The sequence below is a fragment of the Musca domestica genome, unplaced genomic scaffold, assembly GCF_030504385.1.
Source record: "Musca domestica strain aabys unplaced genomic scaffold, Musca_domestica.polishedcontigs.V.1.1 2, whole genome shotgun sequence".
Taxonomy (NCBI): domain Eukaryota; kingdom Metazoa; phylum Arthropoda; class Insecta; order Diptera; family Muscidae; genus Musca; species Musca domestica.
Window position 1 is genome coordinate 16,234,015 of NW_026712249.1, and position 21,044 is coordinate 16,255,058.

General features: G+C 36.3%; 1 protein-coding gene across 1 annotated transcript in view; it reads left to right on the forward strand.

Annotated features, from left to right (window-relative positions):
- The window catches only part of LOC101896241 (septin-2), a 69,539-nt gene that overhangs the window by 11,345 nt on the left and 37,150 nt on the right, over nucleotides 1–21,044 (forward strand). Inside the window, exon 2 of the mRNA XM_059121883.1 lies at nucleotides 17,311–17,811. Within this exon, the coding sequence (XP_058977866.1) occupies nucleotides 17,553–17,811 (259 nt within the window). The 5' untranslated portion in view covers nucleotides 17,311–17,552. The remainder of the gene's footprint in view (nucleotides 1–17,310; nucleotides 17,812–21,044) is intronic.

A 21,044-nucleotide genomic window follows, 5' to 3' on the forward strand; every position in this document is an offset into this window, starting at 1 on the left:
TCGACCCAGCTGTAAGTTCCAAATTTTTAGAAGCTTTCGATTAAGTCTATCATTTGTCTGTTATAGAATGCTTGATTCGTGAAAGAGAAAGACCTCAGTTCACTGACCTCAGTTACACGGGGGCCATTTTTTTATTTGGACAAAAAATTGGAGATCACAGTTATACTAAGACCTATTTTTTTTCTATAGGAATAAAATTCGAGACCTCAAATATAATGAGGCTTTTTTTGTTTGATGGAAAAAATATTCCGTGGACTTAGCTATACCATAGAATAAAATCGCAGAACTCAGTTACGTTGAAGCCAATTTCTCCGGTAGAAAAAATTGACAGACCCCAGTCAGAGTGATGTCGATTTTCCCGATAGAAAAAAATTCGCAGACCTTAGTCCGTCTGAGGTCCAATTTTTTTCGATAGAAACAAAATATGTACCTCCACCACGTTGTCCCAACAGTGTTTAGAATACCTTCTCCTCTCACTTACCCTGTTTTTTTTTTCTGTTTTTATTATTATCTAACATTGTTGCAAAAGCAGGAGCAAGGACTTCATTAAGTATTTCGAACGCTTGTATGTGTGTTTCTTAGTCTAATCTGCTTTTAGCCCTAGTAATTTACACATTAAAGGTTTCCCAAGGTAAAAACGAATCACCCAGCCATTTTAACGGATGCATTGAAAATTTTGATGGTAGGCAGTTGCCTAATTTCTTCATTAAATAGTTGGCAAGTAGAACAATGTAATTTTCTTTTATTGATTTCAGCACAGCACAGTTTGAATCGAAATCGTCTATAGCGGGGAAAAGAAGAAAACTGGTATGGCACCAAGAAAAAACATTGTAAAGGTCATCTCACATATCACTCACAGGGCAGGGTAAAAACGTTATAAATATACCTTGGTAATTTCAAAACCCTTTCCCCACCTGAACTAAATATCGACCGGAATAATTGTGCCACCATTTGAGCCAATTAAAGTTATATGCTCTATAGGTTTTTTCAGTTCGCATTTCCAATAATTTGAAGTTACGATGGCAGCATTCCGCTGCAATACCATGAAGAAATTAATTTTAACCATTGTTGTTGTTGTTATTATTAAAGCGGCTGCTATTTAAAAACAAACGAAGAAATGTTGAATGATTTGAGTCATGCAATCTATTTGGTGTTGTTGTTCTTGTTGTTGTTGTTATTTCTACTATCAATGGTTTTCGATCTAAAATTATGACTCGGTTATCTTTGGACGGCCGTTGATTTGAGGTGCTGACGTTTGAAGAGGTGACTAAATAAGATGATTAAATCATCAAGACTATCGGAAATTCATTTTAGTTTGAAATGCTTGGTAAGACCATTAAAAACGCCCTCCATTATATTCTATTGACTTATTGGTGACAAAGGAAAAACTGCAGGTACCCTGATTAAAATGAGTTTTTATACCCTACACCACAAGGTGGTCAGGGTATTATGTCTTTGTGCATTTGTTTGTAACATGGAGAAGGAAGCGGGATAGACCCATAGTTACTTTTGAGGATCTCCATAGAATCACATTCTGAGTCGATTTATGCATGTCAGTCCTTCTGTCCGACCGTTTGTCCATGTATTCTTGTGAACAAAATGCAGGTCGCATTTATTATCCGATGAAGATGAAATTTTGCACAAATCATTTGTTTGGCCCAAGGACGAACCCTATTGAAATCGGTAAAAATTTCAACATAGCTCCCATATATATCTTCGTCCGATTTGCCTTTTATTGTGCACCAAACGTGTAATATCAGCCCGAATAATATGGAATTTTGCACATAGAACCAATAAGGCGAAATTGGTTCAGATATAGCTATAGCTCCCATATATATATATTGTTCGTCCGATTTGTTATTTTTGTCCTCCGCAGCCGTAATATGCACTCTGTAACAACAATATTTGGGGAAATATATCAAATATAGCTCAGAAATATCTTTGCCAAATTTTATCGAGATCGGTTCGGATTTGAATATATATCTCCCATATATAACTTCGTCCGATTTACCTTTTATTGTGCACCAAACGTCTAATATTTGCCCAAATGGGATGGAATTTGGCACATACGACCGAATTGAGTCTAGAAGCTAGTATGTCAAATTTGGTGATGATCGGTTCAGATATAGCTATAGCTCCCATATATATTGTTCATCCGATTTGTTATATTTGTTATCCACAGCCGTAATATACACTCTGTAATAACAAAATTTGGAGATATATATCAAATGAAGCTCAGAAATATCTTTGCCAAATTTTATCGATATCTGTTCAGATTTGGATATATATCTCCCATATATAACTTCGTCCGATTTACCTTTTATTGTGCACTAAACGTGTAATATTTGCCCAAATGGGATGGAATTTGGCACTTTAGACCGAATTGAGTCTAGAAGCTAGTATGCCAAATTTGGTGAAGATCGATTCAGATATAGCTATAGCTCCCATATAACTTGTTTATCCGATTTGTTATTTTTGTTACCCACAGCCGTAATATGCACTCCGTAACAACGATATTCAGGGAGATATATCAAATACAGCTCAGAAATATCTTTGCCAAATTTTATCGAGATCGGTTCAGATTTGGATATAGCTCTTATATATAACTTCGTCCGATTTACCTTTTATTCTGAACCAAACGTCTAATATTTTCCCAAATGGGATGAAATTTGGCACTTACGGCCGAATTGAGTTTAGAAGCTAGTATGTCAAATTTGGTGAAGATCGGTTCAGATATAGCTATAGCTCCCATATATATTATTCATCCGATTTGTTATATTTGTTATCCACAGCCGTAATATGCACTCCGTAACTACGATATTTAGGGATATTTATGAAATACAGCTCAGAAATATCTTTGCCAAATTTTATCAAGATCGGTTCAGATTTGGATATATATCTCCCATATATAACTTCGTCCGATTTACCTTTTATTGTGCACCAAACCTCTAATATTTGCCCAAATGGGATGGAATTTGGCACTTACGACCGAATTGAGTCTAGAAGCTAGTATGTCAAATTTAGTGAAGATCGGTTCAGATATAGCTATAGCTCCCATATATATTGTTCATCCGATTTGTTATATTTGTTATCCACAGCCGTAATATACACTCCGTAACAACGATATTTAGGGAAATATAACAAAATACAGCTAAGAAATATCTTTGCCAAATTTTATCGAGATCGGTGCGGAATTGGATATAGCTCTCCCATATATAACTTCGTCCGATTTACCTTTTATTGTGCACCAAACGTCTATTATTTGCCCAAATGGGATGAAATTTGGCACTGACGACCGAATTGTGTCTAGAAGCTAGTACGTCAAATTTGGTGAAGATCGGTTCAGATATAGCTATAGCTCCAATATATATTGTTCATCCGATTTGTTATATTTGTTACCCACAGCCGTAATATACACTCCGTAACAACGATATTCAGGAAAATATATCAAATACAGCTCAGAAATACCTTTGCTAAATTTTATCGAGATCTGTTCAGATTTGGATATAGCTCCCATATATAACTTCGTCCGATTTACCTTTTATTGTGCACCAAACGTCTAATATTGGCCCAAATGGGATGGAATTTGGCACATGCGGCCGAATTGAGTCTAGAAGGTAGTATGCCAAATTTGGTGAAGATCGGTTCAAATATACCTAAACCTCCCATATATATTGTTCATCCGATTTGTTATATTTACTACCCACAGCCGTAATACGTACTCCGTAACAACGATATTCAGGGAAATATATCAAATACAGCTCAGAAATATTTTTGCCAAATTTTATCGAGATCGGTTCCGATTTGGATATAGCTCCCATATATAACTTCGTCCGATTTACTTTTTGTTGTGCACCAAACGTCTAATATTTGACCAAATGGGATGAAATTTGGCACTTATGACCGAATTGAGTCTAGAAGCTAGTATATCAAATTTGGTGAATATCGGTTCAGATATAGCTATAGCTCCCATATATATTGTTCATCCGATTTGTTACATTTCTTACCCACAGCCGTAATATGCACTCCGTAGCAACCTCACATCATCTAAAATTTGTCATTAACCTCTTTGCAGATCTGCATTAATTTCCCTCTCTCCCCCCCCCCCCCCCCCTATACAGTTTTTCTAGTGACAATGTATTTCCTCGCCATCGCCATCGCCATGTGAATTTGCCACCCAAGAGACCATCTAATAAATATTTAAATTTTATTTGTGTCACAGTGAATTTACAGAATTATAACCTCATCATCCTAAGGCTAATGTCGTTTATCTTTTTTTTAGAAAAAAAAGGCAGAAAGAAAGAAAAACCAACAACAACGTTGACATGATGATAATTATGAGAATTGCAAAGTGCAATTGTTTTTGTTGTTTTGCCTCTAAACGCTAATATTGTCATAGAAGAAAAGAACAAAAGAAAATCTGATGGTGGAGAAGAAGAAGAAAGCATGGAGAGAAGTGGGGAAGCGTGCGAATGTAATATTAACTAAAGCATAAGGCAGAGACAGTGGCATCACTGTTGAATACCCTACTATGTAAAACGATATTCGTTTAATCGACACATTTTCACAGCCACCTCCATGGATCAATCCCAGAATTTATCTAAATATCAAATTTCAGAATTTTGTCTCATTCTCTTCAACCAATTCCAAATTTAGTACCATTCAGTACTTTTCGTACAATTATCAATCATATTTCAATTCCAGTTACCAACAGATATATCAATATCAAATTTAAGAATTCCAGACCTATCCCTTCAACCAATAACACATTTAGTACCATTTTTTAAGTACTTCCCGTACAAATATGTTAGCGGAAATACGCCCTATTTTTTTTCAAACTATAGCCATATCTCCAACACAGTTACCCTCAGTAATCTTAATATCAAATGAAAGAATTTTATCTTTATCCCTTCCCCCAATACCAAGTACAGTACCATTTAGTACTGTACAATCATAGTAGACATTCCCAAAACCACCTTCATATCTCAATTCAAGATACCAAGAGAGACCTTAATATTAAATTAGAGGATTTTAGCCCTACGCTTTTACTCAATACCAAATTTAGTACGAATTAGTACAATTGTAGTACGAACTTCAAAAACCAGCTCCTTCTATCAACCACAGACACCGACAGTGGCATCCACATCAAATTTCGGTATTTCAGCCGCATTCTTTCCACTAATATCAAATTTAGTACTTAGTATCTTTTGTACAAATAAAGAACGCATTTTAAAATTACCTCCTAATTTAATTCCAGTTACCAACAGAGACCTTAATATCAAAACCACAAATTTAATTTCAGGACTTAAGCCTTACTTTAAATCAAGACCGAATTTAGTACCATTTAGTACTTTTCGTACAAATATAGCAGACATTTTCAAAATCACCTTCATATCTCAGTTCCAGATACCAACAGAGACCTCAATATCAAACTTCAGGATTTTAGCCTTATTCCCTCACCCAATTTTGTACTATTTAGTACTTTTCGTACAATTATAGTGCACATTTTCGAAACCACCTCCCAATCTCAGACACAGATATCATCTGTAATCTAAATATTAAATTTCAGAATGTCTGTTGCATTCCTTCACCCAATACAAAATTTTGTACTATTTAGTACTCTTCGTACAATTATAGTACACATTTGCCAAAATCAACTTCATATCTTAACCACTGACATCAACAGTGACAGCATTATCAAATTTCGGCATTTCAGGTCTATCCCTTCACCCAATGCAAATTCTAGTACCATTTAGTACTTTTCGTACAGTTATGGTACACATTTCTAAAATCACATCCATATCTCTATCCTAAATACCAACAGGGACCTTGATATCTGATTTGAGGATTTTACCCTTCGCCCAATACGAAATTTAGTACCATTTAATACTTTTCGTATAAATATGAACGCATTTTTAAATCATCGCCAAATCTCAAACAAACATCCCATCAGTAATGTAAATATCAAATTTCAGAATTTTATATCGATCCCTTCACCCAATACCAATTATAGCACCACTCGATACTTTTCGTACCATATTTTTAAAAAGACCTTTATCTGAGAAGACCCTAATACAAAATTTTAGATTTCGAGCACTATCTGTTCACCCAATACCAAATTGTACCAAATATAGTACTGTTTAGTAATTTTCGTATATATTTCCAAAATCGAAATTAATTTTCAAACATACCGCCAACAAGGACCCCTACACAAAATTTCAAAGTTTCAGATTCATACAATACCAAATTTAGTACTATTAAGTACTTTTCGTACATTTATAGTACACATTTTAGAAGCCACCTCCAAATCTAAAGTTTAGATACCAACAGGAACTTCAATATCCAATTTTGAGGATTTCAGCCCCATCCCTTCATCAAATACCAAATTTAGTACTATTTAGTACTTTACACACTTCCGAAACCACTTCCATATGTCCCGGCTACACATGAACAGCGACCCTAACATAAAATCTCAAATTTCAAGCACTATCTCTTCATCCAATATAATATATATATATAAAATATAGTACTATTTTGTACTTTTCGTACACTTGTAGTACACATTTCCAAAACCACATATTTAACTCGAACCTACCACCAACAGAAACCCAAATACAAAATTTCTCAGCTTCATCCGTCCACCCTAAACCAATTTTTTTTCCAAATTTAGTACCATTTAGTACACTTAGTACACATTTACAAAACCACCTCCCTCGTATACAAGGTCCAAAGGGCCGAATATGGGCAACCCTGTATCAATGTTATTTTCCAACCTTGATTCTCATACGAAATTTCAAGTCTTTAGCTCAATCCGTTCACATAGTACCAAATGGTACCATTTTACAAGTTTAGTACCATTTTAGAATTTTTTCTAGCCTTAAAGTTCGAATATCCAAAAAGTCTTTAGTACATCTATCCTGCACTCCATCAGTGACTCTTATTACGAATTTCAGAATTCTAGCTCTTTTCGTTTGTCAAATACAAAGTATGGAATTTTTTAGTACATTTTAGTACCTTTCGTACTCTTTTAGCAAGAATTTCCAAAAACCCAGCCTTATTACACGCATACGCACCAAGACTGACCCTCGTTCCTATTTGTATGAGCATTGATTTTAGTCAGGTATTTAACTACATATTCTTTAAAATGAGAAGGGAATCCAACATCGCTCTTCGTTTGTCAATTCAATTCTCTATCCGGCTCAAAGGACCAATTTGGAGCTTTTAGTACGAATTTATCACACGCCTATGCACCTCAGACTGACCCTCGTGCTCATGGTTTTAGCTTCAGCCATTTCATATGGGCGTTGATCAGTCAAAGAGTTATCTCACTACTCTTTTATTAAGGAGGTGATTTTGGAAATACCTCCTCAAGTATATCAGTGTACGAAAAGTACAGAATGGTACTACATTTGGGATAGAGTGTAGGCAGAGAACTGGAAATTTGAATTTGTTTGTGAAAAATGATACTAAATTTATTTTTGGTATAAGGTTCACTGTTCGGGTGTAGGATGTAGAAAATTCGATATTTTTGCAAATTCGTACCGTATTTTTTACGAAAAGTACTAAATTTACTATAGATTGTAGGTATAGAGGTGGAATTATGAATTTTAGATTAAGGGTCACAGTAGTTGTGTAGGATTTAGACAATACGTTTTTTTTTTCAAAATGCGTACTCTATAGTGTACGAAAAGTACTGAATGGTACTAAATTTGGTTTGGAGTGAAGGCAGAAAACTGGAAATTTGAATTTGTTTGTAAAAAATGATACTAAATTTATTTTTGGTATAAGGGTCACTGTTTGGGTGTAGGATGTAAAAAATTCGATATTATTGCAAATTCGTACCGTATTTTTTACGAAAAGTACTAAATGTGTAGGAATAGACATACAATTATGAAAAAAAAAAGATCTTCGATGTCTGGTAAAAAGTCTTCAAAATCTGTTTTGTTTCGCAAGTTATTGTGACCCCCTGTGGGTGAGGTTCTAGAAGGGGTTCGCAGATGTATATCATTTTCACAAACGAATCTTGTGTTAGCAAAAATGTGAAATTTGAAGAGAGTTGAATGCTTATGCCGCTTTCTTTGAGCGTTTCCTTTTTCAAAATACTCAACCCTATGTGGGGGAGATACCGGAAGAAATGGTCCGATCTCTACCATCTTTACAACAGTTGATGGAAATATTGAGATCAACCAAGTCTGAATGGAAGCGGATGTTAATTTCGTGTTTTATGAGCTTCAGGGATATTCAAAATGTCGACCCTTTGTGTGGCAGGTACCAGAAGGAGTTGAATGATATTTCCCATTTCCGAACTTAGTTTGACAATAATATTACGATGTTCCAAGTTTGGATCAAATCGGATATTCCCTTCGAGAGTTATCGTGGGCATAAGCCAGACAGACGGACGCACGCACATAGCCAGATCGACTCCAAATGTCCTGAAACCGATTTGGTCCAAAGAGACCTACGGTCTAAAACCGTTTTTTCGATGGGGCACGTTTTGGCCGTATATAATATATATACATAACCTCCGTAGCCATAAGCTCAGGGTATACAAAAATTGTTAAAACATTTGGCTGAAATTGCCAAAATACCGAAAATTCGGAGGTTCCGCTATATGGGTCCAAAAATGTGACTTCTATTGAATTTCGAAAGACTAAGAGGGAAAAGCATAACTTTATAAAGAAAACTTATTACCGGAGACTCCTAAATTGCATTTCTTTAAGGACTCCTGAAAGTCCCTTTTCAGAGTCAGCAAAAATATATAAAAGACTCCAAGAGGTCCAAGTAGCTATGTCGGACTTCTAAAAACTTATAACCTTTTTTAGACAAAATCTCTAAAATGTCTCCTATCCATGCCGTAGGGTATCCCTTACTAATCTTCCAACTAAATCCAACTAAATTCTCCACACACATCTCTACATTGCATAGCTTTGTGCTGTGTGTAGTTTTGAAAACAGATGCCAATGACAATATTCAAGGTTCGCACAATCACACACACACACACTCAAACACAGCGTATGGACCCAGCAAACAATGGGGGATGCAATCTAACCGCAAAACTGACTTTGACAATAAGCCAAGCGACATCATCAGCTCAAATGGCGACAACAACAGCAGCAGCTACAGCTGCTCCCGCTGCTGTAACCATAACTTTGCTTTGACACACAAAACACCAAGCAATGCGTTACAGCTGGAAAATGAGAAGAAAACTGCTACAGACGACGACGTCGACACTTGGTTGGGTGGCAAGGTATGGAAGGAAAAACTTTAGAACCTAAAACCCACATTCAAAAGTCAACGACAAACAAACAAACAAACAACGATGACAGCCAAAGCACATCATCATCAAACCAACAAAACAAAGAAAAAGAATGGACGAATGAATGAATGCAACAACAACAAAAAAAAAAAAACATTAAATAAATGACAAAACAAATGAAAAGCTAAACAATTCTGACGACTTCTTCACATGGAAAACTTGGTTGAGAAAAATTTGTTGTGGAATCAGGGTTGCCAGATTTTTCTAGATTTTTTTTTTACTTCGGATGCGAAGCACTCAGGGTTGCATAATTCCGGGGAAATGGGAAATTTTGCAAATAATTCCAAAATTAGCTGTTTTTGGACTCATTCGACTTAGCTTAAATACATTTATATATTTAAAAGAGTACTGAAAGTTCGAATTTTGAAAAACCTTTTTGTACATACATATGTATATCCTGCACTCTATTAGTGATTCTCATTCCAAATTTTAGAATTCTTGCTCATTCCATTTGTACAATACAAATTATTCATTTATTAGTACATTTTAGTAACCTTTTAGTACGAATTAGTGGAAAAAACAGCCCAAATAACTGACTGACTGAAAATCAATGCCCAGACGAAAAGGCTGGAGATAGAATCTTGAAATATTGCACGAGGGTCTGTCTTTGTATTACACGCCTACGCACCAAGACTGACCATCGTGCAAAATTTCTGGATTCTAAATTCAGTCCTTTCGTCTAGCCGTGATTTTCAGATAGTCATTAATTTGGGCTGGGTTCTCCCTAGTTCGTACTAAAAGGGTACTAAAATGTTCTGAAAATAGAATACTTTGTATTTGAGAAACGGAATGATCAAGAATTCTGAAATTTGAAATGAGAGTCACTATTGGAGCGCAGTATAGATGCACCAAAGGGTTTTTGGAAATTCGAACTTTAAGGTTACGAAAAGTTCTGAAATGATACTAAATTTAAAAAATGATACTATTTGGAAATATGCGAACGGATAGAGCTAAAAAATTTGAAAATTGGTTTGAGAATAAAGGTTGGAAAATATGTTTTATTGAAATGTCTACTTAGTGTGCGAACTGTACCAAACGGTACTAAATTTGGAACAGTTTGGTTTAGGGTGAAAGGATGAAGCTGGCATTCTGAAATTTTGTATTGGGGTCCCTGTTGGTGGTAGGCTTGTGATAAAGAGGTTGTCTTGGAAATGGGTACTATAAGTGCACGAAAAGTACTAAATTGTACTATCTTTGATATAATTCGTTATTGGGTGAACTGATAGTGCTTGAAATCCCAAAATTGGTATGAGGGTCGCTGTTCATATGTTGCCGGGACATATGGAGGTGGTTTCGGAAATGTATAATATAATCGTACGAAAAGTACTAAATGGTACTAAATTTGGGATAGAATGAAGGAGAGAGCTTGAATCGTGAAATTTGATATAGATGTCACTGTTGGTATCTTGACTTGAGATATGGAAGTGGTTTTGGAAATGTGTACAATAATTGTACAAGAAGTACTAAATAGCACCAAGTTTGGTATTAGGTGAAGGAATAAAGCTGGAATCCTGAAATTTATTATTGAGGTCTCTGTTTTTATTTGGTTTCAAAATGTGTACTATGATTGCACATAAAGTACTAAATGGTACTAAATTTGGTATTGGGTGAAGGAATAGAAATAATATTCTGATATTTGATATTTAGATCACTATTTGTATCTGCGTATGAAATTTGGCGGTGGTTTCGGAAATGCGTACTTTAATTGTACGATAAGTACCAAATATTACTAAATTTGGTATTGGGTGAAGGAATGGAGCGGAAATGTTGAAATTTGATGTTAATGTCACTGTTAGTGTCTGTACTTGGGATGTGGCGGTGGTATTGGAAATGTGTACTATAATTGTACGAAATGTACTAAATGGTACTAGATTTGGTATTGGGTGAAGGGATAAAGCTGAGATCCTCAAATTTCATATTGAGGTCTCTGTTGTTGTCTGGAATTGAGATTTGGCGGTGGTTCGGAAACGTGCCCTATATTTTTGTACGAAACGTACAAAATGGTACTAAAATTGGAATTGGGCGAAGAAATAGAGCTGAAATCCTGAAAATTGATCGGATGTCACCGTTGGTCTTTTTGGTTGAGAGAAGGAGCTGGTTTTGGATTTGAGTACTATAATTGTACAAAAAGTACTAAATGGTACTAAATTTGGTATTGGGTAAAGGGAACGAGTTGGTATCCCAAAATTTGATAATGAAGTCTCTGTTGGTATCTGGGATTGAGATATGTTAGTGGTATTGGAAATGTCCACTATAATTGTACGGAGAGTACTAAAATTGCCAATGGGTGAGCTGGAACCCTCAAATTTGATTTTGACGTGTCTGTTGGTATCTGTGTTTGAGATTTGGCGGTGGTTTGGAAATGGGTCCAATATTACTACGAAGAAGTCCTGAATGGCACTAAATTTGGTATTGCGTGAAGGAATAGGGCTGGAGTCCCGAAATTTGTTATGAGGTGAAGGGATAGAGCTGGAATTCTGAAATTTGATACGGATGTACGGATGTTGGTGTTTGTGGTTGAGAGAAGGAGCTGGTTTTGGATATGAGTACTATAATTGTACGAAAAGTACTAAATGGTACTAAATTTGGTATTGGGTGAAGGGAACGAGTTGGTATCCCAAACTTTGATAATGAAGTCTCTGTTGGTATCTGGAATTGAGATATGTTAGTGGTATTGGAAATTTCCACTATATTTGTACGAAAAATACTAAAATTGCCAATGGGTGAAGGGAAAGAGCTGGAACCCTCAAATTCGAATTTGAGAATTCGAATTAGTAGCTGTGTTTGAGATTTGGCGGTGGTTTGGAAATGGGTCCAATATTACTACGAAAAATCCTGAATGGTACTAAATTTGGTATTGCGTGAAGGAATATGGTTGGAATCCCGAAATTTGATAATGATATCTCTATTGGTATCTGGGATTGAGGTGGATATGGAGGAGGTTTTTAAAATGTGTACTATAATTGTACTAAATAGTACTAAATTTTTTAATGGGAAAAATTGAAGAGCTAATATCCTGATATTATTCATATATGAAGGTGGTTTCAGAAATGTGTACTATAATTGTACGAAAAGCACTGAATGGTACTATATTTGGTATAGGGTGAAGAGATATAAATAAAAGTCTGAAATTTGATATTTAGTATACTGATGGTATGTGTCTGTGGTTTGGAAATACGTCTTATATTTGTACGACAAGTACTAAATTTTGTATAGGGTGTAAGGATAGATCTGAACCTAAAATTTGATATTGAGGTCACTGTTGGTGTCTGTGGTTATGATATGGAGGTTTTGGAAATTTTATATTGAGGTCTCTTTTGATATCATGGATTGAGATATGTAGGTGGTACTAAATGGTACTAAAATTGGTATTGGGTGAAGGGGTAGAACTGGAATCCTGAAATTTGATATTGAGGTCTCTGTTGGTGTCTGTGTTTAAGATATGGAGCTGTTTTTGAATATGCGTGCTATAATTGTACTAATTGGTACTACATTTGGTAATGGGGAGAATTAAAAACCTAAAATCCTCATATTTGATACTAAAATCACTGTGATGTCTGGGATTGAGATACATAGGTGGTTTTGGAAATGTGTATTATATTTGTATGAAAAGTACCAAATGGTACTAATTTTGCCGCTGAGTGAATGAATAGAGCTTGAATCCTAAAATTTGATAATGGTTGGTTTCTAGGATGTAAGTACGATGGTGGCAATTTTTATTACGAAAATACGTTGAAATGGTTCTTCCAGAAACATTGGATGTAGGATTTTCCCAATATCCTCTTCGGTAAAGTTCAAAATTAAAGATCTTCAAGACTTGTTGGTGTAAGAGGTAAATATTTTCCTAATTTTCTTTACGAAAAAGAAAAAACTTGAAAACCTTAAAAATTTGAAAATTTAGCACAAAGTATGGAATTTTGATAAAAAAAAAATGTCAAACTGAACCAATTGTGCATTTTCCTGTGCTAAGAAGACCAAATACGAACTATTGGACCGACTGTGAAATTTTGGGCTTTTCGCTGACAAAGTAGCAGCCATCTCCAAGTAAAAACAAAAATTGAAATGGCAACTCTGCTCATTTGTATTGTAAACTGTTGCACGCTATTCACGCACACATACTACATACTACAGCTTTAAACTTAAACCATCTTGAAAACTCAAAGAATTCAGTTAGTCTGTTTGTCTGTCTGAGTATTTAGAAGAAAAGTTCAAAGGTATTAGGTTTCTTAAAGAAGTTCTTTGTAGATAAATCCAAGATAAATATGTTGCATAGAAATACATAAAAACTGAGATGAAAATATGAAATATAGTTAATACATGATTTGAGGGTATATTTGAAAAAAATTGAGTTCAATACTTACCAAAAATTTATTTTCTGGAAATCTAAAATAGAAAAAAACATAGATTAGATTATTTATGAAAACATAAGAAAGAATCAAAAACTTGTCGACAAATAATCATTGTTAGTAAATAGAAGAACTGAATTAGTTAAAACAAACAAATAGAAAAGCGCTAATTTGGCCGGGGCAAGCTTTTAATACCCTTCGTCATGAGGTAGAGGAAGCATTTAAAAATACAAATTCGGGATATTAAAACTAGTTCCATTTTATAGATATATCTCGTAACATGTAAAACATGTTAACGATTTTCTTCAAATTTCGTATATATCCTTATTTTTATTAACCATAGATATAACATAAATTTGGGATTTCTCGGGCCACTCCTTCTGATATTTCACCCACAGGGTGCAAAATTATGGATAATTTATCACTCGTAAAATTTTAGATGAAACTTATGACATGCTACTATTTTTGCCTATATTAGGCCAAGTGTGAAAATGGAATATTTGAATGCAATTTTCCTGGCACCTCCCCCCTAGACAATTTAAAAAACTTGGAAAAAAAAACTTTAGTACCAATGAGTACTTTTCTTAAACTTGTAGTACTCATTTTCAAAACCCATTCCTTATATCAACCTTACTTCCCAAACTTAATTCTCATACCAAATTTTAAGAGTTTTCCTCAATCCGTTTAAACATTTAACATTTAAGTTCCTTATTCCCAAGTATTAAATTTAGTATTCTTCGTAATTTTTTAGTACGTGTTTCAAAAAACACCACCAAATCTCAACTCTGAACACTAACAGCCAGAGTTGTCAGATTTTTTTTTTTCTACCGTCTACGCCAAATTAAGTTTCAGAATTCGCCAAATATAAATTCTTCAGTTTATGTTAAAAGTTATTCTGCATATAGCTTTTTATACCCTCATCCATAAGGCTAGAGAGGATATATATTTGATCATTTGATACGGCCAAAACGGACCCCATCGAAATAACAGTTTTGAACTCCAGTTATCTTTGGACCAAATTTGTTTCAGGACATTTGGAGTAGATCTAGTGATGTATGTCCGTCCGTCCGTCTATCTGTATGGCTAGCAGGCGCGCACGATAACTCTCGAAGGGAGTATCCGATGTGATACAAACTTGGTACATCGTAATATTATTGTCAAAATAAGATCGAGTCGAGATGGACAATACCGGTTGACTCCTTCTATTACCTCCCCCACAAAAGCTCAACATTTTCAATCACAGATAATAATTTACCGTATAAAACAATAGAGGATCATCGAATTTTGTGAAAATCCTAATATTTCTATCAGATGTGAGAAAATGGGCAGTATTGGTCTACTCCATCAACTACCTCCCCCAAAAAGATCCAAAATTTTGAATAATTATAATTTTTATAAAAAATTACCATCCTATTCTCTTCAAATTTCACACATACCAATATTTTTACTAACACAAGATCAAGTGTGAAGAGGGATGATACCGGTCCACTCCTTGTGGAACCTCTCCCACAAAGCCTCAAAATTTTGAAAAAATTATATCTCTTATAATTTGAGAAATAAACATCAGATTTTCTTTAAATTTCTCACATCCCTATAATTCTATTAACACATAATCAGGCGCGAAGATGGGATAGGTCGGTCCACTCCTTCTGGTACCTCCCCCACACTGAGGTTAACATTTTTGATAATAATGAAGCTCATAAAACGCGAAATGAACATCCGATTATTTTTAAACTTGGCACATCCTAACATAAGAGCTGTTGTGAAGGTGGAATATATCGGTCCACTGCTTCTGGTACCTCCCCCACAAAGGTCAAAATTTAGAATAAATATGAAGCTCATAAAAAGCGAAATTAACATCCAATTCCATTCAGACATCTCAATATTTCCATTAACACAAGATCTGCTATAAATTGGAGATCGGACCATTCCTTCTGGTACCTCACCCACACAGGGTCAATAATCAAAACGATCTTAAAACCAGAGATAAGCATCCGGTTCTCTTTAAATTTCACACATGCCATTATTTTTACTAACACAAGATCTGCTGGGAATATGGGACATATAGGCGCACTCCTTCTGGTACCTCCCCCACGAAAAATTTAAAATTTGTAAAATATCCAATTTCATAATCTGCAAGATATTTCCTGTAATTATTGAAAGAAATGAAATTTGTCGCACATTGTAATCGTTCACCCAGTGAAACCTGTACTTTCAAGCCACTTGGAAGACCTCAAGGTCTTCTATGAATGAAGACCTCCAGGTTTTCTATGAAGAAGACCTCCAAGTCTTCTATGCAGAAGACCACCAAGTCTTCTATGAAGAAGTCTTTCTATGAAGAAGATCTCCAGGTCTACTATGAAGAATATGTAGAGGACCTCCAGGTATTTTATGTAGATGACCTCTAGGTCTTCTATGAAAGAAGACCTCCAGCTCTTCTATGAAAGAAGACCTCCAGCTCTTCTATGAAAGAAGACCTCCAGCTCTTCTATGAAGAAAAACTCGGGCTCTTCTATGAAGAGGACCTCTCGGTTTTTTATGAAAAAGACCTCCAGCTCTTCTATGAGGAAGACCTCCAGCTCTTCTATAAGAAGACCTCCAGGCCTTCTATGAAGAAGACCTCTAGGTCTTCTATGAGGAAAACCTCTGGGTCTTCTATGAAGAAGACCTCTAGGTCTTCTATAAAGAAGACCTCTAGGTCTTCTATGAAGAAGAACTCTAGGTCTTCTATGAGGAAGACCTCTAGGTCTTCTAGGAAGACCTCTAGGTCTTCTATGAAGAAGACCTCTAGGTCTTCTATGAAGACCTCTAGGTCTTCTATGAAGAAGACCTCTAGGTCTTCTATGAAGAAGACCTCTAGATCTTCTATGAAGAAGACCTCTAGATCTTCTATAAAGAAGACCTCTAGGTCTTCTATGAAGAAGACCTCTAGATCTTCTATGAAGAAGACCTCTAGATCTTCTATGAAGAAGACTTCCAAGTCTTCTATGAAGAAGACCTCCAGCTCTTCTATGAAGAAGTCCACCGAAATCGCAATTCTATTAATTTTGCTGCCAATAATTTTTTGTTTCATAAATTATACAACTTTCTGCAACAAACCTCGTTGTATATATTTATATGCATGTCATGAAACCTCACTGCCATTAGTAAATCTCTTATCTCTACCTCGCTGAAACATTGTAACCAAAGTAAATACCAATTACGAAGTTATCCATCACAATCCAGATAAAATAGTTAAATTATCAAAGCAGAAAAATATAATTAAACATGAACTCTTCCAATTTCCTATAACTAATTCCATCATAACCTGGCGGGTTCTATACCTATTATCAGGGATATATAACACAACAAGTGATATACCAACCTACATATAGATAAGTTACAGATAAGAGACACAGACAACAGTCAGGGAGTCTCAACCAGGCAAGCAATCGGAATTATTTAATTGCGAAATTTAATTAAGAATGGAATACTCAACTGCACGAATATCAACGTATGGCCTCTAAAGATAACAAAATCCCCCCTTTACCTTTCCCGAAAAAGAAACAAACAGCAAGCACCCACTTACCACCACAAAGTTAGGGGAAAGAAAAATAAATCATTAATAAAAATAATTTATTTATTTTCGTTCTCTCTCTTTTTTTGCAGAAAAAAATACAAGGCCACTCACCACAGAAATAAAACAAAATTGAGTGAAAAAAAAAATAATAATTTCCAAGAGTTCGAATAATTCCTGAGATTATCCAAAAACCAGCCTCAAAACGGCCTACATACCGCAACGCCGTCTCTTCGGGGGTGGCAGTTTGACAGGGTCCGCTGGCGGCTCTGTCAACACCACCCCCACCAGCACCAGTGGCGTTGGCTCAACTGGTGGTTACGGTGGCCACAGCATGGATCATGGCATCACATTGCATCGCCAACAGAATACCGGCAGTGGTAGCATTCTCAACAAGTCCTACAGTGTTAATATAGCCAATGGTAATAACAACATCGCAAATTCCAATACAACAACAACCACATCATCTTCGTCATCATCATCGATAAATCAACAGCATTTGAATTCAAATCACAACAACAATACACCAATTAGTGGGCTGGGCAGCGGCGGTGGTCTGAGCAGCAAATATAAGCCGCCATTGTATCCGAAACGTAAGTATGAGATTTTAACTCAAAATTTTGTAAAGCCAATAGTGTTAAGAAGTCAGGAGGTCTTCTTTATAGAAGAGACCTGGAGGAAGAAAAGACCTAGAGGTCTTCTCCATAGAAGATCTGGAGGTTTCTTCATGGAAGACCTAAAGGTCTTTTTTATAGAAGACCCCCAGATATTCTTCAATGAAAAGTCTTCTTCGTAGAAGACTTGGATGAGGTCTTCTTCATAGAAGATCTGGAGGTATTCTTCATAGAAGACCTGGAGGTCTCCTTCATAGAAGACCTGGAGGTCTTCTTTCCTAGAAGAGCTGGAGAAGATCGTCTTCATAGAAGACCTGGAGAAGGTCGTCTTCATAGAAGACTTGGAAAAGGTCTTCTTCATAGAAGACCTGGAAAGGTCTTCTTTCATAGAAGACCTGAAGGTCTTCTTCATAGAAGACCTGAATGTCTTCTTCATAGAAGACCTGAAGGTCTTCTTCATAGAAGAGCTAGAGGTCTTCTTCATAGAAGAGCTGGAGGTCTTCTTCATAGAAGAGCTGGAGGTCTTCTTCATAGAAGAGACCTGGGGGTGTTCTCCATTGAAGACCTGGGGGTGTTCTTCACTGAATACCTAGAGATCTTCTTTATTGAAGACCTGGAGGTCTTCTTCATTGAAGACCTGGAGGTCTTCTCCATTGAAGATGTGGAGGTCTTCTTTATAGAAAAGACTTGGAGGTCATTTTTTTACAGAAGACCGGAGGAGGTCTTCTTCATAGAAGACCTGGAGGAGGAATTCTTCATAGAAGACCTGGAGGAGGTCTTCTCTCATAGAAGACCAGGAGGTCTTCTTCAATAGAAGACCCGGAGGTCTTCTTTCATAGAAGACCTGGAGGAGGTCTTCTTCAATCGAAGACACGGAGGTCTTCTTTCATAGAAGACCTGGAGGAGGTCTTCTTCAATAGAAGACCAGGAGGAGGTCTTCTTCAATAGAAGACCTGGAGGAGGTCTTCTTCAATAGAAGACCTAGAGGAGGTCTTCTTTCATAGAAGACCTGGAGGAGGTCTTCTTTCATAGAAGACCTAGAGGAGGTCTTCTTTCATAGAAGACCTGGAGGAGGTCTTCTTTCATAGAAGACCTGGAGGAGATCTTCTTTCATAGAAGACCTGGAGGAGGTCTTCTTTCATAGAAGACCTGGAGGAGGTCTTCTTTCATAGAAGACCTGGAGGAGGTCTTCTTTCATAGAAGACCTGGAGGCCTTCTTCATAGAATACCTGGAGGTCTTCATTCATAGAAGACCTGGAGGTCTTCATTCATAGAAGACCAGGAGGTTTTCTTTTATAGAAGACCAGGTAAAAAGACCTGGAAGTCTTCTCCTCCATAGCAGACCAGGGGGTCTTCTTCATAAAAGAACAAAAGGTCTTCCTCATAGAAAAACCTGGAGGTCTTGTTCTTAGAAGATACCTGAAGGTCTGGTCTTCTCCATAGAGGACTAGGAGGTCATCTCGATGGAAGAACAGGAGGTCTTCTCTATAGAAGACCAGAAGGTTCAGGTCTTCTCTATAAAAGACCAGAAGGTTCAGGTCTTCTCTATAAAAGACCAGAAGGTTCAGGTCTTCTCTATAGAAGACCAGATGGTTCTGGTCTTCTCTATAGAAGACTAGAAGGTTCAGGTCTTCTCTATAGAAAATCTATGTGTCTTCTTTAAGGAGACTTATCCTCTTTTATAACACCATTTTTTTCTCTTCTTCTATTAGAAGAACATTTAATCTATTATACCTGAGCTGCGGAACGTCACTAACTTTATTTGTATTGTGTACGTATGTATGTATGTCCGTAGCCATCGATTCTATTATTACTTGTTTCTTTATTTTATTCTATTACCTTGGCTTTCATCAAATGGCAAAAGTCATCGTCGTTTCCAACCATCAATGATGGTTCGTTCGATCGATCGATCGACTCCCCGCCTGCTACCTCGTTTTGGAATCCAAAAACGTTTCGTTTGTTCGTTTGTTTTTTTTTTTTCTACTCCACTCTCGACGTTGTTGTTTATGTCACATTTCTTTTTAGACAATTCGTTTGATTTCATTGGCTTGTTGTTGTGGTTGTTGCATTTGTTGGTCCCACCAAAAAAGCCCATGCGGGTTACCTTTTATGGCTGGCCCGGTCTTTGGCGACTCTAATATAGTAGACAACATATTTAGTTGGAACTTTGTGTATGTTTGTTTTTTGAAAGTAAAGTGATTGGCGGACGGACGGACCGACCACTGCCACCTCTTTAGTCTACCGTTTTGGCTGTGGTTCATTGTCCACCCAGCTGAAATGGCAGGCATTTTTATGTTTCTACTCGATTCTGTTATTTCCTCGTGGCTGTGGTCAGGGCTTCGGGGCTTCTGCGTACGACAGTAGCCAGGTAGAAATCTTTGTTATTAGCTGCTTATTCCTCTTCTTCGGGAAAGCATGCGGAAGAGAGTAGCGGAAATGAGCGTGAGAAAAGACTTTGCCGATTCGACAGCAACAAGCATAATTGTATAAATTATATTTTCAATTAAGGGCCGGACGGCCGATGGGGAAGTAATAATTAAATTGAAAATGAAAATTACATTTACATTCGGATTAGGTGGGGTTACGGGCTCTGGAAAGAGAGGGGGGAGAGACCAAAACGAGAGGGAATTTAATGAATTGAAAATATAGTTGAAGGCACTATATTTAGGGGGAGGGGAGAGGGTCATAAAGCATTAACAAAAAATTATGTAGACTCATCGATTCTGAAGGCATCAACACCATATTATATGGCTTCCTCGGTCCCGACCTAGGCATATCATAAGTTTGTTCTTCTTCGATATTTGTATAAATTTTAATTCTGAATACGAAATTCTAAATCTATCATTTTACAAAATACCCAACTTAGTGTCATTTAGTACTTTTCGTACCATAATGGTACATATTTCCAAAACCACCTCCATATCTCAATCCCAGATACCAACAGAGACTTAAATATCAAATCTAAGGATTTCAGCCTTATCCCTTCAACTAAAACCCAATTTAGTACAATTTAGTACTTTTCGTACAATTACAGTACACATTTCCGAAACCACCTTTATATGTCCAGGCTACACATAAACAGCGATCCTAATATCAAATTTCAGATTTCAAGCACTATCTGTTCACCCGATACCAATTGGTACCAAATATAGTACCATTTAGTACTTTTCATGCACTTTTAGTATACATTTCCAAAACCACCTCCATGGATC